Below are 24474 nucleotides of genomic sequence, written 5' to 3'. Positions count from 1 at the left end.
TTGACAACAGAAAAATTTCCTACCTGAAGCAGCAGGCTCTGTAACAAACATTTATTCTGGTTGATGTGTTATTTACCATCTTGGATCCAGGGATTGTATGTTCTCACCCTCAGACTTCAGGTAAACACAATGCAAAATCTCAAACATCACACTCTCTACTTTGGCTGGGTCAGAAACAACTTAATACAAACTAAAAACAAACACACCTGAAAGCCAACTCCACTCTACTGCCAGACAAGGCATTTCATTGACCTACTGACAAACTACATGATCACCTCTCAAAGTCCCCAAAACAGTATGGGATACAAGCCAGGACACAGTTGGGTGGCAACATGAGAAGGACAGATCAGAGAAAAAGAGATTGCAAGGGTGCATAAGACGGAGAAAGAAGGAGAAAGAAATGTAAACATGTTAAAAAGAGCAAGAGCATGAGAAATAGCACAAAAGAGCATACGTGAGAGAACATGTGTAGACACAAGAGCTTGATTGAACATGAAAGAGCACGAGAAAATGCCACAGCAGAAGATAAGACAGTAGTTTGAAATTAATGATATGTCTGCCACTTTGCACCTGGAATTATCTGCCACTATGGCAAACCTTTTGCTTTGCTTTTTTTTCTCACTTATTACGGCTTTAAAATCTGATTGAGTTTGTGCTGCAAAACAGTAATTCTTTGTTCCATGTTAGGTGTGTGGGCAATGCAAAACACAACAGGCAGCTGACCCGGGGCAAGGCAAACATAGATGCTAGTAGTGAAAGTGCTTCAGGGATCAGTGAAACAAGGTGATCAATCAATAATGGAATGAAATCCAGAGATGTATGTCCAGTATGCTCAATGTAGTTGCTTTCCTAACTGACACCTTGCCTGGCTTCATTGCTAGCAAGGACAAATACATAGAGGGCAAATTCCAAATAGCCCCATTTAATCCTGTCAAGCAAGAACAAGAAAGTTTATTGGGCTAAATATCACCTTTCTTCCTGAGCTTAACAATCTCCTCCTGATGTGAAATCTAAAACCACAGGGTCGACTGCTGAACAGGTCTTGAAAGGCTGCTTGAAACAAGAACACTTCAGCTGGGGATGGCAGTGGATTATAGTGAAAAAAACAGAGAATTTACCTCAGAACATAAAAGCCTAACAAAATTTGCACCCTCTGTGAGTACCTACAACAAAGGTGCAGTAACAAAATCTCAATTAAAAATTTGAGACTAATTAAGAGGGATTTCAGGGCCCTGGGAAGTATGGTGAAGGGTTTGGGGGCACAAGTTGTTTTCTCCTGTCATTCCTACTACTGGAAAGATTAGGAAGTGCTGGGAAACATATAACTGGCTCCAAACCTGGAGTGAGGAGCAAAACATTGGGTTCTTTGATCATGGGTTAATGGGCAAATCACCAGGTTTGCTATCCAAGGATGGGGTACACCTGTCTCCTGGGGGCAAATGGGTACTCACCAAAAAGATAGCACGGATCATTAATACAGCTTTAAACGAGATGTGAAGGGGGAGGAGAACATAACCAGGCTTGATTGAAAAAAGCCTGGGAATGGCACTCCAGCTTCTGAGGGATGGTGTGCTGGAATATGAGGAATAGAACTTCAAATGGCTCCACAGAAGGGTTAGATAATTCAGTGAGTAGTTGCTTAGGAATTAAGACTGTTCCCCTTAGAAGTGTAGCAGGATCAACAGCCCCACTGAAGTGCATCTACATCAATGTGTGCAGCATGGTCAGTAAACAAGAGGAGCTAGAAGTTATTGTAAAGCACAAGGACTATGAAATAATTGCTCTCATGGAAACATGGTGGGATGACTCACATAACTGGAGTGCTTCTATTGAGGGCTACAGACTCTTCAGGAGGGATAGGCAAGGAAGGAGAGGCGGTGGGGTAGCCCTCTATGTTAGAGAGAGTTTCAACAGCCTCAAAGTCGTTGATAGTGATGATAGGGTTGAATGTCTATGGGCGAAAATCAGAGGTTCATCTAATAAGGCAGATAATGTGGTGGTAGTCTGCTACAGACCACCCAGATAGCATAAGGAGGCTGATGAATTATCCTATAAGCAACTGGGAGAAGTCTTACGATCTCTAGCCCTTGTCTTGTGGGAGACTTCAACTTACCAGACGTCTGCAGGAAGTATAATACAGCAGAGAGGAAACAGTCTAGGATGTTTCTGGAGTCTATGGAAGACAAGTTCCTAACACAACTGGTGAGTGAGCCGACTAGAGAAGGTGCCCCGCTGGACCTGCTGTTTGTTAACTGAGAAGGACTTGTGGGAGATGTGACAATTGGGAGGACGACTGGAGCATAGCGATCAAGAGATGATAGAATGGTTGGGCTCGATGACCCAGTGGGTCCTTTCCAACCTGGTGATTCTATGATTCTATGAATTCTGCTCTAGGAGAAGCAAGGCAGGGGTCAGTAGAATGGCCACCTTGGGTTTTTGGAGGGCGGACTTTCGTCTGTTCAGAAGGCTGCTCAATCAAGTTCCATGGGAGACAGTCCTTAAGGGTAAAGGAGCTCACGAGGGCTGGATGCTCTTTAAGAAGGAATTCCTGATGGCTCAAGAGCAAGCGATCCCCCATTTTCTATGTGCCAGAAAAAGAGCCAGCAGGGAAGAAAACCATCCTGGCTGAGTAAAGAGCTCTGGATGGAAATGAGGAAGAAGAGGAAAATATAAGAACTCTGGAAGAAGGGGCAGACAACACGTGAGGATTACAAAGGTGTAGTGAGATCTTGTAGAGAGAAAATCAGAAGGGCTAAAGACCAGTTGGAACTTAGATAGTCCCACTCTGTGAAAGATAATAAAAAATCCTTCTACAAATAACCAATAACAAAAGAAGGACCAAGGAGAATCTCCATCCTTTACTGGATGCAGGTGGAACAATAGTGACAAAGGATGAGGATAAGGCTGAGATACTTAATGCCCTCTTTGCCTTGGTCTTTAACACTAAGGCGAGGTGTTCCCTGGGTACTAAACCTCACAAGCCAATAGACAGGGAGGAAGAGCAGAACAAAGCTCCCTTGATCCAAGAGGAAATGGTTAGAAATGTGCTTGGCCAATTAGACGTTCACAAGTCTAAGGGGCCAGATGGGATTCACCCAAGGGTATTAAGGGAGCTGGCAGAGGTGCTTGCCAAACCCCTTTTCATCATATACCAGCAGTCCCGTCTGACTGGGGAAGTTCCACTTGACTGGAGGTTGGTGAAGGTTACACCCATTTACAAGAAGGGTCAGAGGGAAGATCCAGGGAACTACAGGCCTGTCAGTCCAACCTCAGTGCCAGGGAAGGTCATGGAGCAGGTCATCTTGGGTGTCACCTCACAGCATTTACAGGACAACCACATAGAATCATAGAATCACTAGGTTGGAAAGGACCTAATGGATCATCGAGTCCAACCATTCCTAACAATCCCTAAACCATGCCCCTCAGCACCTCATCCACCTGTCCTTTAAACACCTCCAGGGAAGGTGACTCAACCACCTCCCTGGGCAGCCTCTGCCAGTGCCCAATGACCCTTTCCGTGAAAAAAATTTTCCTGATGTCCAGCCTGAACCTCCCCTGGCAGAGCTTGAAGGCCATTCCCCCTTGTCCTGTCCCCTGTCACTTGGGAGAAGAGAACAGCTCCCTCCTCTCCACAACCTCTTTTCAGGGAGTTGTAGAGAGCAATAAGGTCTCCCCTCAACCTCCTCTTCTCCAGGCTAAACAACCCATTTTTCCTCAGCCGCTCCTCATAAGATTTGTTCTCCAGCCCCCTCACCAGCTTCGTTGCTCTTCTCTGGACATGCTCCAGAGCCTCAACATCCTTCTTGTGGTGAGGGGCCCAGAACTGAACACAGTACTCAAGGTGCGGTCTCACCAGTTCCGAGTACAGAGGGAGAATAACCTCCCTGGACCTGCTGGTCACGCCGTTTCTGATACAAGCCAAGATGCCATTGGCCGCCTTGGCCACCTGGGCACACTGCTGGCTCATGTTCAGTCGGCTGTCAACCAACACCCCCAAGTCCTTCTCCTCCAGGCAGCTTTCTAGCCAGACTTCTAGTCTGTAGCGCTGCATAGGGTTGTTATGCCCCAAGTGCAGAACCCGGCATTTGGCCTTGTTAAACCTCATGCCATTGGTCTCAGCCCAGCATTCCAGCCTGTTCAGATCCCTTTGCAGAGCCTCCCTACCCTCCAGCAGATCCACGCTTCCACCCAGCTTAGTGTCATCCGCAAACTTGCTAAGGGTGCACTCGATGCCTTCATCCAGGTCATTGATAAAGACACTGAACAGGGCTGAACCCAGTACTGAGCCCTGAGGAACTCCACTTGTGACTGGCCTCCAGCTGGAGTTAACTCCATTGACCACCACTCTCTGGGCCCGGCCATCCAACCAATTTTCAACCCAGGAGAGTGTGCGCCTGTCCAGGCCAGAGGCTGACAGTTTCTGAAGCAGAATGCTGTGAGAAACTGTGTCAAAGGCTTTACTGAAGTCCGAGAAGACTACATCCACAGCCTTTCCCTCATCCAGCAGTCAAGTCACTTTGTCATAGAAGGTGATCACGTTAGTTCGGCAAGACCTGCCTTTCATGAACCCGTGTTGACTGGGCCTGATCACACGGTTCTCTTGCATGTACTTCATGATAGAGCTCAAGATCACCTGTTCCATGACTTTTCACGGCACTGACGTCAGACTGACAGGCCTGTAGTTCCCTGGATCCTCCCTGCAACCTTTCTTGTAGATGGGCAAAACATCAGCCAGCCTCCAGTCTGGTGGAACTTTCCCCCCAGGTGATAGGACAACAGGGAATGGCCTCAAGCTGCATCACAGGAATTTTAGATTGGATTTTAGGAAAAATTTCTTCACGGTAAGGGCTATCAAGCACTGGAACAGGCTGCCCAGGGAGGTAGTTGAACCATCCCTGGAGGTGTTTAAAAGGTGGGTAGATGAGGTGCTTGGCGACATGATGTAGTAGTGGACAGGTATGATTGGAGTTGAAGATCTCTAAGGTCTTTATCATCCTAATGATTCTATGATTCTATGACCACTCGTATCTACTGTTTCTAACTTTGAGCTTTATTACAGTTGTTTTTTCCTCCCATATTTTTGTACATATTTATTTTAGGAGTTTAGAAAATGTTTTCAACAGCTTTTAAATCACATGCTAATTTCTGGCTGTATTTCTCAGATTAGAAAATCAGGAAATAACACCCAACTGCTGGAGCACAATAAATGTGAAAAGGATTCCTTTGCCTGCAGCACGAATATGTAAAATAGACTATTTGGGCTCTGTGCTAAAAACACTTCACATTACATACAAGTCACTGAGGTTCAGATTTTCATGAAATGACCTTCCACTTCTATTCCTAATATAAAATCTCAAAGCCCTTATTTCAGAGGTTCTGGCACCTAGATCTGATCCCTCCTGCAGAGTATTAGCCTCTGGGAAAAGACGCCAAAGAGACTCCAGCTTCTGCCCACTGAGGTAAACGGAAAGTTTCTCACTACTTTGTTAGCAAATAAGGTCATAGAACATTTGTCAGATGTGGTGCAGCTGAAAATTAGGACACATTTCTCAAAATTTTGGCTACAGTTTAAATGCATTTCAGTTTCTTCGCATTCAAGGTGACCTGCTTGGATCAGCGAGACTTTGCAAAGCTTCAGTCATTAGTTCTGCAGAATGCCTAATTAACGTTAATGTTATCCTTACTGAAGTCACCAAGTGCACTGCTTGTGCCTTCATAATCTGAAACACTCAATGCATTGATAAAAAGCACTGCAAATCAATCTCCTTTTTAGCATATTCACAGAAGGCTTCTAAACTTCACATCCCCAAAAGGCTTCTTCACAGCTTACCCCGTGCAACACATGGTAGCAATTTATTCTCTTAAGATTTCTGGAAATAACAATGCAGCTGGACATTTCTTTCTTTCTGTATTTGTTGTCAGATGAGGCAGTCATCCAGACTAAGGATTCAGCAACAGGCTCAAACCACTGCACTTCATAAACAGTGCGTTAGGAAATGTGCCAGTCCACCCCTCTTACCAACAAACATTCAAGGGCAAAAAGGAGAAAATTGCCATGCACATCACATCTTATATTTACAATTTCCTGAGCAGCGTTTCAACTGGTACTCACAGAAGGAAGCCTGCCTGAGCTGGGAGCTTCTGCTCAGCTCCATGTTACATCCCACCGAGGAGCTGTACAGCCTGGCTGCCAGCAAAAGACAGATTAGAAATGGTGCTGCCAAAGTGTTAAAAATGCTAGGCAACCAGGTTCTATTGAGAGCATAGAAAGACCTTGAACCCAACTCCTCATTTTGGAGCAAATAAAAGCCAAAAATGGAAAGTGTAAAAATCATTAAAATATACTAATTTTACTTTCACTGTCAGAAGTGATTACACTTGTGCACATTAATTACAATGATCTACAATAAGTAAACATCAAGTTGTGCTAAAAGGCTATTACAAAAAAAGGACACCCCCCATTTAGAATTCTGAAGGGAAATCATTAATTTAAAATATATAAAAGAGTAATGAAAAGCAATCCAAAATTTAAAATACCATCCTGAATAACCAGATTCAAGATGAATATTACTTCCCATGTATTACATACAAACTTCAACAGAATTTCTCTGCCAGCTGGTTCTGAAATTCTCCCCCTCCTTCCCTTCTCCTTAACTGAGCAATTAAATTCCAGTAGCAAAGCTCTCAGTAATTCTGTCACAGCAGTTCTCATGTCCAAAGTGCTTTCCTGGCATTAAACCTCCCAGCAACCCAAAGAAGTCAGTAAGGAAATGCTAGCATTCCCATTTTATACAAAGGAGAAAATGAAACACATCCTCCAGAGTTTTTACCCAAGATCAGAGCAGCAGTTTTGATTATACACATACTAAGGGACAGATAATCCAGACTGTGGCTCATCAAAACATTTCTATTTAATAAAGCTCTTAATCACTTGTCTAGAGACTTAATTTTTCCTGCATTCAGTTCAAATGAGTGTGCATGTCGTTAAATGAAGATTCTGACAGAGACCTAACAAACAAAGCTTCACAATAGCATGCACCAAAAGAAAAAGCCCCAGTGGGGTGCTTTTGGGTGGAGGAGGGGGGAGATATAATCTTAAAAATCATGAAGAGCTGGAGCTAGGAGCTGGACTAGAGCCAGGGTCTTTAAGTGCAGAGTGATGACAAGGAAAGCAGAGACACAAAAGCCACAGTGGCACTGGTAAACGCAGGACAGCTCCAGGGCTTTCTTGGGCTTTGCAGTGCTACTATTCCTACTGTTAATCTGCTAAAAGTGGACCTTGACAGGCTTTTGACTGAGATAAACTGGTCTCTCGCAAACACCTCTTCATCTTGGCTCAGGGGTTTCCACAAGCCAGGGCTATTTAGCCAAAGGTAGCACACACACAGCCACCAAGTTTCAGGAACAGTGGGACGTCACCTTCATAGGCACCAGAGCCTCCATGCCAGCTGGCCACAGTGCTCCCAAGCAGCCACTGTACTCGGGCAGATATACTTAGTGACTGCAACTCATAGGAATCAGTGTTGCACATACATCACTGACACTCACACTCTGCTATGGCAAATTATATTAGGGTTTTATGCAACACCTGGCAGGGGCTAGGATTCTCAGACTACAAGGAACTCCAGAGCCTGTGGAACCAGCACAGGGAAAAGATCTCATATTTGTTTCTCTCAATCTTAATGCACAAGGGTAGATGGCAGTGTTTAAATCTACTGATCAGGCACTTTTGACTACAGGATTGAAGCAAACCGCATCCAAATACCATAAGCAACATACAGCTCTAACTTATACATCACTGGACATCTCCTCTGTGACTCCCAGCAGTGGATCAGCAGGCTAAGGTCACACACAGAGCTTGTTGGCTGTCACGAGAGCTCAATGCCAAGCCATGTAGATAGTCATCTAACATCAGCATCTGCTTTCTTGGCAGGCTCCAAAGGCAATTCAGCTGACAAATCTGAATTTGCCTCTGGGTCTGTCACAAAATCATATAACTGTGGGACTTCTGGGAGTGCCCAATACTTCTTTGATGAGGATTATGCACATCATAATACATTAGACCTTTGAAATCAGTGTTTATGACCTCTCAGAATTATCCAGATACTGCAGCTGGCTTAATACCTTGCAATTAGTTATTCTTGTTTGAATCAAGATCTCTTCAACAAGTTTATATAATGAACCCAAGGTCAGAAAAATCAGGTTTTTTGTTAACATGCATTGCTGCCACTGATAGCCCAGCAATGGCTGCTCCTAAGCTGGTACGAAAATGAACAGGACAACAGTTCTGTATTAGCTTCACTAATGCTTTAAGGTTTGAGGTGAGTGTGGAAATTACATAATATAATACTTTAGTAGTGGTTTACACTCTAAAAGCTCATCTCATAAGATTCAGTTCACGAAACGCCAATGACATTTTTTAAAAAATACAAATATATATATATGTATCCAAATAAATAAAGGTGAGGAAAGATAGGGTTACTTACGTGTTTAAAATGAAGAGCATGCTAAATCACCTCATTATGTCAGGAACTAGAGGAACTTGTGGCCCTGAAAGACTGAATTCTAGATAGCTGGAAAGTGTAAAACCCAATGATAAATTTGCCTTCAAGTTTAAATGAATCATATTTCTTTAATTACTCATTAAAAAAATTACTTAAAGAACAGAAGACATTAAAAGTCAATGCACCTCTCCCCAGTCTGTGTCTAATAAAGCAACTTCAAACACTGTTAACAGCCTCAGGAAATAAACATTCCTGGTTTGGGATATTCCCAAGACACATCAATTACATAAGAGTACTAGATCAGCATATATTACAAATGCTACTGACAGTGTCTAAGAGAGCAACTGTTTGCTGGTCAGGCAATTTCAGATTTTTTTTCCTACTCTGAAAAATGAAGCAGCATGCAGGTAACCCAGTTATTAAACAGAACAGCCCTGAACGTGCTTTCCAGCCTAATAATACAATGTTTCAAGTGGGAAAAGTGGAAACTCAGACTGTTCCTGCTGATTTCACAACTGGAAAACATGAACTTCAAAACTTCAAGCCTATCATGTTTTAATACTAAACATAATCATTCCTTCTTCATCAAAAGGTTAAACACAAAGTATAGCTTCTGCCAGCACACTGCTAAAGCTGAAAAGCTAAAACCCAAAACAGTCTGGAAAAACAAACACCAGGAGGTCAGATTTCTGTCTCTTCTACAAAGATAGACCTAGAGAAATTTTCATAGGCACCTCCCCAGATTAGGGGGGCTTCAAAGCATATGGTGATGGCTCACAAATCTGTAGGGACCTTCCCCAAGGCCATGACTCCTGGAGCCACAGAGTTTGAGAGCTCCTCATTTGCAGCCCACACAGATAGACATTTAGACATCTAAGCCCTTGAAAAAAGTGCAAGGCTGGCACAACCCCCTCTCAACATCCTTGAAGCTGTGCCTTACAATAATCACCAGTTCACAGCAATTTTTGCTGTTCACTGGAAGCAGAGCGCCCTTTGATGCAATACAGCTGATCTGAGGCACGAGGCCAACTGAAACCTCAAGTCTATTTTAATCTCACTATAATTATAAATGATGGATATGTCGTTGAGATGCTTCTGAATTTTTGTTAGCATCAGAGTGTATTTATGCACTGCAGAAGAGCACTGCAGAGAAATATCTGAGCTAGTCCTGACTGAATTGGCATCAGAGTCAACATAACGATGTTAGTGTGATGCTGTGCCCAAGACATCGCTGCTGTCAGGACACTCCGCCACGTTCAGAGCTAACTACAAAACACACCTTTCCACCATCCTCCATTAAGCAATGTTGACATATCCATTAAATACAGAGTGAAGAGAAAAGGTGTTGACAGGTTTCTCCGAGGCAAAGCAGTAGAGAAACACACTGGCTAATTGTTCAAAGAACCGTGATAACGGGAAAATTTTGCCCAAGTCAGAACCACAGAGTAGATGCTGGAAATTTTGCCAAAGGCTGGCTAAATGGAGAGAGACATCACATTCCCCAGGCCTGGAACCAGCTTGCTGTTGCCACCAAACCTCGCACTACCGTGAAGGGGACCAATGCAGACCCAGACACCATTTCTTAACCCTGGTAGAAACGCTCACTACAACATTTTTATTTGATGTTGTTAACCCTAAGCGATGCAATAGTTATAAGAAAAGTAGCAAATAAACTCTTGTTACTTCAGAAAGCAACACATCACTGCACTTTGCTAGGAACACCACCTCAGACCAAAGACATGCTGATTTTAGTTTAATAGCCTTGTATAAACTTGCACAATTATCAGCTAATTCACGTGAGGAACATTTGCTTCAACACACGCTCTGCCCTAACTGGAAGGTCCAGTGTGAAACAATACCATATTAAATAAATTGTTAGTGCTAAGTATACATTCCAGTGAAACTAGTAAGGTCAAGATATACAATTGCTCTAAAGGCCTTCTCCAGATCATAGAAGTTGCATACTGTTTTCCCAAATACAGACATTTTTTAAGAACAAAATTATTTCCTCAGGAAAATGTCACTTGGAAAGGATCAAATCAGGCCCCTAAATCTTAGTCCGGTGCCTTAGAATATATGTCAGCTCAACAAACTATTGCCTGTTATTTGCTTATGTAAGTGTTCTTGAACCTCCTCAATTTCCAAGCAAGAAGTGGACTTTTATATTATTGGAATGTCATTCAACTGGAATCAACAAAAAAAATTGTGTAAAGCAATGCATCATGACAAATTTTGGATGTGCCACCTGAATATGCAGACAAGTTGTTCACCACATGTAAGGTAGAAATACAAATTTCAACTTAAAAAAATCATCAGGAGCCTTCCCTCAGAGCCTTATCACAAAGGGAGTTTGCTCTCATTACTTACAATGGATGCCTGAAAAAAGCAGCCAGGGCCTGCAAAATCTTTGCCTCTGTCTATTTTCTCAAGTCCCACAGAATCCCATATTATTTAAGGCAAAAAGAGCTACCGGGAAGACATGAGGAAATACAGGGACTCGACTCTAGGCTAAACTCAGCTGCCAGAGGGAGGTACAGTTTTGGAGGCACAATCCAGCCCTCAGGATTTGACCTGCACACTCTCACAGGGAAGCCGAAACAGGCAGTAAAGCTTCTTTTCCCAATCATTTTGCACAAATGTTTAAACTCCTTTCAGCAGAAGAAATTCTTTTATCTGTCCACTTCCATCCCACTGCTTATTGTTCCAAGAACACTGTAGGACACTGTCTGCCATAAACTTGGAACCATGAAGCAGTCACTAAAAAAAGCTCCTTTTTTTTTTCATAAAGCAGACTGATCATTATCATAAAGGCCCTATTATGAGGAAAGGAATTTATTGCTGCACTGATGTTTCTCCTGGTGACGTGAGATGAAGAGTCTTTCAAAAGATGTCAGAGTAGCATCTGGCCAGTTGGAGCTAATGCATACTGATACCTACAGAAAGCCAGCATCAAACCATATAAAAATTGATATTTTTGATACAGGAAAGCAAGACATTGTGAACCACCCAGAAAAATCTCATGCTTTTCAACTGCTTTTCTGAGTAACTGACAAGATTTATCAGTCAGTTGATAAAATAATGAAGGAAAGAGGTGAGTAAAACTATAGAAGGCTAAGAGAAACTCCCTTGTACTAATTAGAAACAACGTGCAGTCTGATGACAATCTATAAACTTCAATTACCATACTCCACAGGAAGAAGTTTTCAAACATCTGCATGATGATCATTCTCCACTGGGAAGTCATTTACAGTGCAAACCATTAAAAACAGGGCCAAAAAATCAATTATAGTCTTTGTAAATGGGCATATTCTTGATCTAAGGGATTCGAACCTGTGTGTGGAAATTGGCTTGAAAAGGAGAGACAGAAACTGATTCCTCAATAGAATAGGCAGCAAACCTCCCCATATCCGACGTGAACAAAATTAAACTTATGGATCATTAAAATAATGATTTGTCTATATAGTGCATAGCAAAAGAGCATTATTAGAAGTCAAGCCTAACAAAGCAATGATTAACCACATGCGAGGTTCAAGCAGAGACTTGCTTTATTTAAATTTTTAGGCGAATATCCAGAAAAATTCTTCATTGACCAGGATTCCTTGGATGACTAAAGAATACCAAATCAGAGCTTTTATTTTTCTAAACTGTGCTAAACAATTATTTTCATATTTACACAGAAAAAAACATAAACATGCAAAAGTAACAGAGACTAGGAAGCAACCAATAGCCATTGAGAATGTTATTTCAACTGGTCAGTATGTAATAAATTAGTGCAGAGAACTAAGGATTTTACACTGTAATCAAAGGAAACCAAAATAATGCAAAAAATATAAATTACCAAAGAAAAATATAAACAATTTACCAGTGTAAAATTAAAAAAAAATCCACAACCAAACAAACCAAGGAGATTGCTTTAATGGATCGAAGGCTTTCTTTTCTAATTTAATGATTTTCAGACATGTCTCTTATCTCAGAGAATATGCTTAGAAGCTATGCGAAAGCAATGCTGATTTTACACAAGAGCGAATGGGAACAGCAATGATCAACTGCAGAAAATGAGTAGAAAATTTGCCAGTGACTGCAGCAGAACCTTTAATCACAGTACAAAATTGGGTAGCATTAACCTCACTTTGCAGATGACTGATATGACCAAACACCACAAGTATTTTGTAAAGACAGTAAGATGAATATCACTTTTTCTCTTAGAGGATAAACTTATTTGCCTTTGCAAGGGTAGAGTAATGACCTACAAATACACTGCTGTACTTCAAGAATATTTTAAAGCACGAACTAAGGTAGAGTGCAGACGCTTGCTGAGTCATACCAAGAGCATGCTATTCCTGTACTCTCAAGATTGTCTGCTAGTAATTAAAGAGGTACTAACCTAAGGTGTCAGTTTGACCTTTAAAGCCCTAAGCAATCTGGAAGTCTAGGCAAGAGACCAGGCTTGCCATGCACTTTCTCCTCTCTTTCTTCTCTCCTTTTGCTTTTATAACAACGATTAGAGACAAGCTGTCAGTCCCCGTCTGACATTCTGTCAGTTGGTCAGACAGGACCTGGACCTATTAAATTCTCATTCAAACTTCACAGCTCATTTCTCCTGGAGGGTAACTGGGGAGAAGCTAAGAGGATATCCTGGAAGAATTGTTTTATGAAGCTACCACTCAGTTTTGCAGTAGGCTACTATAGAGATGAGTAATTTTAAAATTATAGTGGGATTTTTATAGTTAAGGCACTCAAAACATAGGATGGGATCCCAACCAGCCGTGTGTAATCAAAGCTGGAGGATGCTTTCACAATCCCTTGCCTTCTTCATTGCCATGGAACACCATGGCTGTCACTGGTGTTCTGCGAAAAGGAACTGCACAACCTATTTAATATCATGTACTCCACAGCATTAAAACAAAGCCTGAATGTCACATGAAAATTCAAGATAACTAGGTTAATGCAGGATGTCTGCAGCAGAAATTCAGCAGCACAGCAGTCTCCAAAGCTATTTTGAGCAGTAGCAACTACTTAAGTAGAATCAGCAAGTGGCCATATTCTGTATTGTTGGGAATAACAAAGCTGGAACACCTCTAACAGGCTACCTAGGGATTACTTTAGCTAAATGCAGCTTTGTTACAAAAAAAAAAAAAAAAAAAAGAGGCTTTTTTCCAGCCTGACAGCACCATAAAAAGCTCTTGTTCATACTGAATGACACATGAACAGAGATTGGCGTTTATAATTTTCTGCTGGTTAAAGACTCATTCTTGTTCCCATTGAACTAAATGAGGCAAAACTGCCATTGATTTCAATCAGATTGTCAGCAGACCTTAAAGATACTAACCATCAGCACTTATTAATATGGAATTATCAGCGGAAAACATATTGACTAGTTGATCTAAATACTTCATCTTCATTCAATAAAACACTTACTCCAAATGAACAAAGACAGAAAACTGAATCCAGACCAAGGGTCATGCTGAACCTAACAAATGACTGCTGATACACATTACCAACAGCAGCAGCATAATGTGTATTACACCCCATCAAACCAATGGACATAATATTAAACAGGAAACACACAGCACACAACCCCCCCCCCCCCTTAGTTTCCCAGCAATTCAATTTCTTCCTCAATAAGAAACATCCTCCACCTTTTCACATAAAACATGAAAAATCCATAAAAATTATTTCATGCAACCGGGTACTTATTTGCTGAAGGCAAAAATAAAAGCCAAAATCATAAATGCTACAACTCTCTTAAAAAGCTCTTAAACACCATTAGTATTATTTTTAACTTCAGGGAAATAAATAATGTACTATACAGTGGTAAAAATTCTGAATTTAATTATACGAATGGTATTCTGTATACACTTAATTGCATAGCAGTAACACAACCACTTTCATTACTCTTTATAGCTTCAGATGCCCATTAGCAGAATCCCCAAGGTTCCTTATGAATAATTAGACTAGGAAAAAGGGACTCTCTGATGAAACGCAATAGGATGTGATGCTTATGAAACAGCACATCTTGAATCCAGATGCTGACAACATCATGAAGAGCTAATTTGCACATCCAAATTAATACCATCATGATGATAATATAAAAGAAAGATATGCATATAAAATGAGCTACAGAAAATAATGTCAAAAAGAATTGAGGTACTTATATTACAAAAATATATCTTTTTGACATTTTAACCCAGCTTGAAAGGTGTAAATAGACTAAATGTCATATTCATGAGCACAGAGCTACTTAAGCATACTTACTAGAATTTAATCCACTGTTTGGCAACACATGGGCAAGATGTTTAATAAATAGTTATACCCATCAAACATGTGCAGCAGCCACATAAACAGGTGAATAAATTTCATTACATTTTATTAAACATCTGTTTCCATTTGATACAATGAATGGTTTTATATAGTTTGGCGCTTCTTAGGTATACACCATCAAGAAATTCAGCGATGATGTATTTTTTGAAGAGGGATAAAAGATACAAACCAAATGGGGTTTAAAAAATATTTTAAAGACAGTCAGACATTTCACGAATTATCTGTCTACATGATTATATGTCTGAATACTTAAGAAATTTCTCCCTCAAATCCACTTTACAGAAAATAATGGGAACTCCATAGAAAGGGATGTGGTTTTCTTCCACTTCCGTGGTTCTCCTTCATGTTAAGTTTAAAATACAAATATACGTGTAACAAGGCAGACTCTACCATTTGCTACTTGGACACAAATGTCAAAGAAGTCTTTTCCTCTCTACATTTTACAGCACAGTATATATATGTATCCTTTTTGTCCTGTGTATTTTACAATGTGTTCTGCCAAAGCAGAGCACATTAGTCTACAGGATTTGCAACTTTTAAGAAATGTAAATTCACATGGAGCTGATGGGAACTCTTTACAATAACGACTCATTCTAAGTAAACTCAGAAGGTTGAAGTGTTGAAAAGGACATTGAAGAAACAATGATAAAAGTGATTACACGGGACACATGCAAGACGCATAATACTGGAGACATAACATTAAAGACAAAATAAAGCAACAATTCATGCAAACAGAATCATTTGAAATTTTCTTATGATACAAGGCTAATGAAAATGTCATTAAATGAAAAACCCATCATATTTAAAGCTAATAGTAACTACACTAACTATTTAGGAATCTACTACAAAATACTACTGAGACAAGGAGATCAATAGGATTCATGCAAGACATATGCAGTTATGCACTTATCCAGAGTTAGTACTAATTATGACAGAAGTTTACTACACTGTACAGAAAGATATATTTAAAAAGCAACAACCAAACACTTTAAATAGTTCTATATCCTCACGACAATCATCTCAATATTGTTGAAAATAAATCATTTGTCTGGACAATTGATACAAACTTAGAAGTAAGTGGGATGATAACTGGGGAAGAACAGCAAAGCTTTACACTTGGTATTTGGGTAGTTATAATGAAGCATACATTATATTTGTACGTAATATTACACTTATAACATGAACAACAAGAACTACAGGGTGCTTTATTATTCATACTAATAAAACACTTCCCCTCAAGAAGTTTAAAGTGCTAGCTTCTTCATTGCAACATCCCAATAGTTTGCTTACTGAGATTGATCCAACACTTTAAATCAGTAGGAGTTCCTTCCAGGGACTTCAAGGGAAACAATATCAGGACCAAAGTCTACAAGTAGAATACATTAACTAAACCAAAAATCAAATAACCAGCAAGACACACAGGCGACATGCAGTGAGGAAACACATGTGAGGCATAAGTGAAAGCATTTATTGGTATATGAAAGCCTTTTCATGAGCTTCTGCCACTGAAAGCCTCATGCTTCCAGTACATATCTGCCTTTTTTTTTGTCAGCTCTAGCTGTGCACTGTCTAAGTTTTAAGACTCTAGTGGCATCTTCATTTTAATCACCTATAAGGCATCATACAGTCTTGTTGCACTGAAGTGGATAAATAACACAGGGCTTTTTATTTTGAGAAGACACAACTACCTGCTCTTAGTCATGATATGTGTTGCATCAACACAAATAAAAGACAGCTTTCTTCACTTGAAAGGCCAAATACTAAATATATATATATATACACATTAAAGCTCCTACATGTCATCCTAAAGCTATTAGTCAATAGTCTACCAGTACATAAATTCACAAAGCACCAGATTCTAAAACCAGACCACTCATGCCAGCTTTTCCTCCCCACAGTCTGCCTGCAATGCAGTCTGTGCTTTGCAGCAGCACTGAGACCCATTTCTGGATTAATATGATGCAAGTGGATGACATTTTAGTTCCCTTATTACCTCATTTGCTTTCCTATAATTCTTCATTATGTGCTCAAAGGTTGGAAGTTCTGCTGCCCCAAAACATGCTACTCCTTAAACATGGGCAGATTATTTAGGATGGTCTTTGCAGGCAATGGTTTCTGAGGTTTCATCTGCCTAGGTCTGTGCAGTGATTCATATACTAGTAACATCTAACTTTAGACCATGTATAATTTCACATGTTTAATAGTTAAATTTTCCTGTGAAATAGTCTTACATTAAATGTATTATATGCTACTAGAACTCACTATAACCAGGAGATACTCGCAATCTATCGAAAACCTAAAGACGTAGATACAAACTTAGGACAAAACAACACACTATTAATTCCTGACATGAGAAAATTTAGGCAGGTAGTTTCTGTGAAATGCTTTAATATTACTTTATTAGATACCAAAAAAATACAATAGGTAACAAAGGATAAAACAGTTCTGGAGCAGGCCCTAAGCTTTTCACTATTTGCAGACTACAGCCAGAGGACTGATCAGCAGTAACTACCGATCTGGCACTTGCCTTTGTTTGGGATACCACCTGGCATGGGTGTAACACGTATTTTCTTACCATAGTAATTCTAAACATAAACTTTTCAAAGATGTTTAAAGACCTTAATAGGACAACAAAAGGACAATGAAAGGTCGGGTTTTACTGCTACCTCTGTTACATTCCAGCTTTATTTTCTTCCTACATCAGTCTATCATCTTTGCACAAGAACAGTTATGCAGGTTTTTTAATAAAGAAATAACGTACAGATAAGATTTGCAATAAAGCTCATCATTCATTTCTCCTCACTAGTCTCTTTATTATCCCCATTAATATCGCTTTTCTGTCTACAGACCTGTGCCTTCAAGTGCTTCCTCATCTTTAATTTCTCTCACCTGAATAGGCCCATGGGACTTACCACAAGGATAATATTAAGCACATTCACACGACTCTCAAGGATTTTTATGTATGCATCTAGTCTCTGACTTTCAGAGATCATACCTGGAGCTTTAACAGTCCTTCTCTGGGAATCAACTAAAGGCATACCAAGAGAGACAAATTGCCTTGATTGGTGATAACACTGTAGTCTGTTTAAGTGCCTGGTTCTTGGTAGCAGTTGTTGTTATTAAAAGAAACTCTTGGGAATCCATACAGTTAAATTTTCACTGAAGCACTCTGTACCTTCACAGCCACCTAGATTTTATAGATGCCTCAACACCATGCACATTAGAGATGGGTCTTAAAGACTGCATCTTTAGTTCATTATAATATCCTGCTCTGAAATAAAAATGAATGAAATTTAAATAAAAAACACCCCAACAAAAAATGAACTACTATCAGCAGTGTGGAAGGATAATTATTGTTTCTCATCTGTTAAAAGCAAAAAAAAAATAAATGCGTACAAGCAGAGCCATTTCACAAGTCTTCAGCTAGGCCTGGAATTTGAGGGGGGAGAAGAGAAAAAAAAAAAAAAGTGTGTCAGTTGATGAATTACAAGCTTAATTACATCGGGGATAAGACATTTTAGAACCCAAAGGAAAAATGATTTGCTGAATGTCAGTATGCTCAGATGCCCACCAGCGAGCAGTCCCTCCTCTATTCCAGGGTTTCAGTGAAGACAACATACATGTCAGCCACAGTAGAAGAAACACAAACTAATGAAACTGTGTGTAAGCTGTAATTACACTGTCTCAGTGAATGGCACTTGGGGTATTGTGAACAGATTGTACATGTTAATTCACACAGGGCTTAATGAAGCATTCCCTGTTCTACAAACTTCACCTCTTGATTTAATTAACCTTCATACCTATACATGCAGTACCTACCAATCATAAATGTTGGAAAATCCTTAAATAAACTACAACGCTTTCAAGTTACTTTAGAAAAGTAACAGAGGTTCAGTTTATGTTCAGTTTGGCAGCTCAAAAGTGAACTGCAAGCAAATTATAAGATTCTTAGATGGTAAGAACTCACTTAGCAAATTTGGCCCTATATCAGCTCTCCCAAACATCAACTCAGTACCATAAAATTAAATTGCAACAAAGCAGAATCAATTCATTCACAACAATAAAGAACTGTCCAAGATTTTACTAAAAGATTAAAAAATATTCATTAAAATCATCTAGGAGGGTCTACCTTATAAAAGAATTTTAGATATTGTAAGTACGTTCCATTTTGCAGATCAGCCAAGATGGATAACTCGCGTATTTGGTTTGTAGGTACAGCTCTGCACAATACAAACATACATAAAACTATACCATTTTCACAAAATTTAAAAAATGGAAAGGACACTCACTCATCATTATTGTCTCAAATGTAAAAATCATTATCTCAGAGATCACAGCAGTTAATTTTTTCTGACTTTAGGACCAAGCAGGCTGTTGACACACATTTTACAGGTCTCCTGTTAGCCTGCATCTTGATGTTTTCCAGTACCACAGGGGCTACACTTTCCAGCCTTGCAGCTTTCATCACCTTTAGAGCCTGGATTACATGAATTCTCTGCTCTAGTCATTTATGGGGAAAACACTGGGGCACTGCAAATAAATGGTGTTTTCCTGCTGACTTCAAAGACTGAAATGTGCACCAAAGACAACCACTCATTTGATAATTTCCTCCTGTATAAATCCCTGCTCAGACTCCAGCACTCAGAGACATACCTAGAAGCGCAAAGGGGCACTAGTCTCTTCTGGTGGGAACCAGCAGCAAAGCCTTGTTTGACAGCTTTCTGCTAATACATGGCAGTAGAAACTGCTGCCCCTGTACTTTGAGGGAACAACGAAAAAGAATTGCATCTCAGAATGGCACCTCAATAGCACAGGAGCTACCAGGGCTGGTCCTGGCTGGCAGGGCACAGCTGAGGTTACTTCACAAGGTTCAGTAGCTGTGGAAACAATAAAGCAAAATAGATACACTTTCTCTGCTTCCCTTCTCCCATGATTAGAGTTTATATAACAGACTTAATATTTTACCTCATTAAAAAGTCGAGATGAAATTACTTAATGCAAAATCAGAAAAATGCTTGATACTGATTTAAAGAACACAAGCTGCACTGGAGAAATATTAGTAATTCTTCACAACAACAAAGAGAAAGCAGCAGAGATAATTTATGTGAATCTCCAAAGTCAATTTAATGGTATCTCTCACAAAAAATTTAATCTGCAAAAGTTAGCAAGCATGACACGGAGGAGGAGAATCAGTGGACTGGATAGAAGTTGGCTGAGGAATAAAAGGGAAAGTTTGCCAGCCACAGAAAATGAGGATTCTTATTGCATTTTAAAATGGAATCATCTGTTTTTTTCATCCAGTGCCAAAGACTTATATTACAAGCAAAAAGAAGTGGAAAGACTTCCCTACAAGCCTATAAAGCAATATGGATTGTTACTTTAAAAAGAACAAAATCAAACCCACGTACAATAAAGCAGAAAAAAAATCAACAGAAAGCACAAATGTCTATGGTTACATTCTGTCATTCCAGAGGAGAGATTTCAAGGAGGGGGCAGAAACCTGTGTAATAGAGGCCATAAAGCAGGATTTTAAATTAACTGAGAACTCAGTCAACCTTGACAACTTAAACAGAAGGTACCAAATATGTCCTTTTCCTTCACTGGAGCTATGCTATTCAGCTTGCAGGAGTATCTCAACCATTGTCAATGTCATTTTGCCATAAAGGATAATAATAATTGTATTTATGATACATCCCTCCGTGGCAGCATGCAAGATCACTCATGCAAGTTAAAATACACCCTAATACATGAAAACAGTATATTTTCAACCTGTGCTTACTATTTTTCCCTCCAGTAGAAAATCCGCAGCCTCTGCAAAGCAATATAGCATTTTGCCTTACACCATTTTATTGATGCAACAAATGAACAAGTGCGTTGCTCATTAATGTAACAAGAGGAGTAGCTGAACACCCCACACTGCTCCTAATTACTTAAGGGCCAGCCTTTACCTTTGTTATTCTCTCCCTGACTCTCAGCTCTTGGGTCCCAGCTGCCTGTTAGTAATTTGAAACTCAAGATACCGATACAGGAAGAAATATCGTGATGCCATAATACACCACACTCCAGTGAGATCAAGGACATGGAGCAGGACAAATGACAGTGCAATTGGTGTTGAATGGTTGGTGGAGTATTTAGTATGGACGTGCTTAAAGCTTGCTGTGGTGGTATTACAGATCTCATCGGCAGATTGTCCATCACCACCCTGGATGGTGGCTCACTTGACAGCAGGGTACACTGAAAGTCTCGATCCAGCTTTGACTCTCACCTGCTAGAAAGCGGAAATGGAACAAGTGCATTCAAACTCCCCTGAGCTAAGTCTGAAACCAAACTCTCTCAGTTCCCAAGTTGCCACAGCACGGGTAGTGCACAGAAAAGGGTCCCCCCTCCTGCTGCCATTTTCTTCCCCTCTTCTACAGCAACAAGATGGATATTCACCATGCAGCTCCACATACAGCTCAGCACAAGCTCAGGGAGTTCACTAAGAATCTGAACACATCTACAGCTCAAGACACTCCACAGAGTCAGTCAGAGTTTGAGTCCACCCCGACCAGAATTAAGTCAGAATTGGGTGATTTTAATCCAAGGCAGTTTTGACTTGCATACTTAAGCACTTGGGGATCTGTTGTTCCAAAACAGAAGCAGAACCAAATTTTTTTTTTTTTTTTTTTTAAGAAACCCCTACAGGCTGCATGGCACTTGAGAACAGGCAAACGGGTATTCCTGTTCTCTAAGATTCAGACAACTAGTATAGACCTGTTAATTCTGCGCTGAAAGGACTGAAAAGCAATACTTCCTCCAAGACGCTGCAATCCAGGAAGCCACAGGGCATTAGCTGATCTTTTGGGAATGTCTCCTTGTGCTCTCCAATCCTCCTTGCACAACTGACTCACAAACCTTCCTCATCATACTTCACATTGCATGAAGGCTGCTGCTACCTTATACACCGAGTCTCTTCACCAGACGTTCACAACCCTTGAAGGGCACTACGACCAGCCAGGCTGCCATGACAGGGACCTAGCTGGGTGGCACAGTCTGCCACAGTATCCTTTACTGCTGTAGCCCGTACACAGTCTATCACAGCTATGAATAGTCCTAGAAGACCTAAAAATTCAAGGAAATGGTCAAAACGTGGCAATAAGCATTCTTGTTCAAACTGCTATTGTCAACCTTGAGGAAGTAGATATAGCATTTATAAACATCAACGTGAAGATGTAGTTTCCTTATGGTGATCACTTCCTCAGGAGTCTGAAGTTCATTGATTGTCTGGAATGATGAAACCGTAAATCACAGAGGTATAGTCTTGGATTTATAACAATTTTAAATGGAACAGGCAGAGAAGCTCACAGCAAGTTTAACACCCTCATATGCTGGTAACTGCAAATAAAGGAAATCTGTCTGGAGCTATTCTGGGCAGTACGCTGGATTTGTTAGTGTAAGGGCAGATTAAGCATTAACAGCAAGTACAGCAGCCTCTATTATTACTTAGTAACCAAAACTCTAGATAGAAAACATGCCAGAGTTCACCTACACAAAAACCCCATAGTCTTCTGAGTTTCTAATCAGCCACCTTTTCAAAATCTAAAGGCATAAACGAATTTATGTCCCCAGTTCATTTGTATTTGCTGTTATGACAAAACATAAAGCCAATAAAGGTGATACCTCGGCTCTACAATACAGCCCTAACAGAAAAAAAAAAAAAAAAAAAGCCTTTTTTCACTCTTACTACTAGTATTATAGATCTTATTCAATAACTAAGCCCAGAACCCACCTTCTTGCTGTTGTTGACAAGAATCACAGGTGATATAACCAACAGGTGTTTTGGTTTTTCTGGGACACTGAAAAATCAGGGGTCAGTGAACCAAGGAGTCCTCCATTTGTCTATGCACAATAAAAACAGACCAAGCTTGGTCTGCAAAAGCCAAATCTTTATCACATGCATGGCTTAAGAGTGCAACTGTTTGGAGGTATTTTTACTCAGGTCTGCAATTTGAGAATAAAGAGCAGAGCAGAATAAAGCAACCGACGTGGAAAAGCTATTTATAGTGCCTGTGCCTCAAGGAGATATAGCTAATAACTAATTCATTTCACATCACACATATGAATGCAATACGAAAACTTCTCAGTTCCTTATCACCACAGGAGAAAAGACACCCCTGTGGCTTTCTTTAAAATAATTAAGGATTCTTTACCAAAACATTTTAATCAAATAAGTCTCCACAACAGTCTTTTCTTTCCCTGCCTATCTGGCTTCTTAAGAGGTCCATGCCTATTAAAGTTTTGATAAAAGTGTTTCACAACATAGCAGTTTGCCAAGCTGTTAAAAACGATGCTCATTTTCCTAGATAACACATTTGTTTATCAAATACTTCTCTACAAGCAGGATTAAATTCCAATATATTACTGGTTGTAGCAACACGAAACAAATAGAGCAATCAGCTAAAAACATTCAGTGAACAATGCAACTGTGGTATCTGCATAAGAGGAGATTCGGGGTTGGTTTAGTTTTTTCTTGCAGGGAAACCAGATCAATTAGGTATTATTCCATGGACTAGACAGCTGAATATTTTATTACAAATTATTAAGAATTAAACAACAGATAAGAAAGGAAGATTAGGATATGTAGTACTCAAGAGACATCAATAACCACATTGAGCTTCCCTTCTGCTGCAACTGTGTCAGCAACAAAGCAGCAAGCAGACACAAGAAGAAGACAGCCTTCTAATTTCTCCACACATGCAATTTTTGTTTTCTCCACACACACAATTTTTGTTTTCTCTTTCTCTTCTTCCACATGCTGACACCAGGTGTTATAACAGCTTGACTTCAATGAGAGTATCCTAAGAACGATGTGGTTCCAGCAAATACTGGTGCCAAAGCTGCATCATAAATAAACTGGACAGGGATGCCGCAAGGAGCCCCAGCTGGTACTCCACAGGAGCTACTACTGTCATGGGACTGTGCTAACTCTACAGAAAAAGAAGGTTCTTTGTGGGGAAATAAATTAAAAAAAAAAAAAAAAAAAAATTAAAACAACTTCCTAAAAAAACTAACATAAAAAAACCCACCGATACCATAGAGTATCCTATGGCTCAAACACTTGGCAAACAATGACCCACTATTAAACCTTGGCCTTCTGTTACTTATCATTAAAAGGCAAGTTTCTGTTAACAGGTTTATGCTTAAATTGTAATTAATTGCTATGTGAAACAATGTGAATTAACTCCCCCAATATGTTTTCCAGTGCCCCTGGGGCCCTAGTTTTTACTGAGTAGCATAACAACTTCCTAATTTTACTTTTACTACAGCAGAAGCAGCATAAAAAATATTTAAAACACATGTTAAACATAAACCACAACTAGACATTTTGTGCTTACACAGCCATTTATTTATGTTGTAGGTTCAGTGGAAATGTTGGGAAACAACAGGGAAGAGTACATACATAGACATCCTAATGACTTAAACATAAAGTTTTTCCATTTAGCAATCTGGTATCAAAAGTAGTTACCTTATGGATGGAACACTTGTTTTCTAATTTATCAGTCATAAAGTTTAACAGGCAAAACCTGGATAAACACATTCTAAATCCCTAATTAAATTTAACAGAAAGAATGCTGATCTTCAATAACACTTAAGGCTTTTTAGGGTTTGG

General features: G+C 39.9%; 1 protein-coding gene across 14 annotated transcripts in view; it reads right to left on the bottom strand.

Moving 5' to 3' along the window:
• The window catches only part of PPP2R2C (protein phosphatase 2 regulatory subunit Bgamma), a 199484-nt gene that overhangs the window by 65263 nt on the left and 109747 nt on the right, over nucleotides 1–24474 (bottom strand). Inside the window, exon 1 of one of the 14 annotated variants that reach the window (XM_054065201.1) lies at nucleotides 6113–6170. The exons of the other annotated variants lie outside the window; for them this stretch is intronic. Coding sequence (XP_053921176.1) covers nucleotides 6113–6155 — 43 coding nt within the window. The 5' untranslated portion in view covers nucleotides 6156–6170. Of the gene's footprint in view, nucleotides 1–6112; nucleotides 6171–24474 lie in introns of those variants that run through there. 14 annotated transcript variants of the gene reach the window in all.

The sequence above is a fragment of the Cuculus canorus genome, chromosome 4, assembly GCF_017976375.1.
Source record: "Cuculus canorus isolate bCucCan1 chromosome 4, bCucCan1.pri, whole genome shotgun sequence".
Classification (NCBI taxonomy): Eukaryota; Metazoa; Chordata; class Aves; order Cuculiformes; family Cuculidae; genus Cuculus; species Cuculus canorus.
The sequence above is the reverse complement of the archived record's forward strand: the minus strand, read 5'-3'. Positions and strand labels throughout refer to the sequence as shown.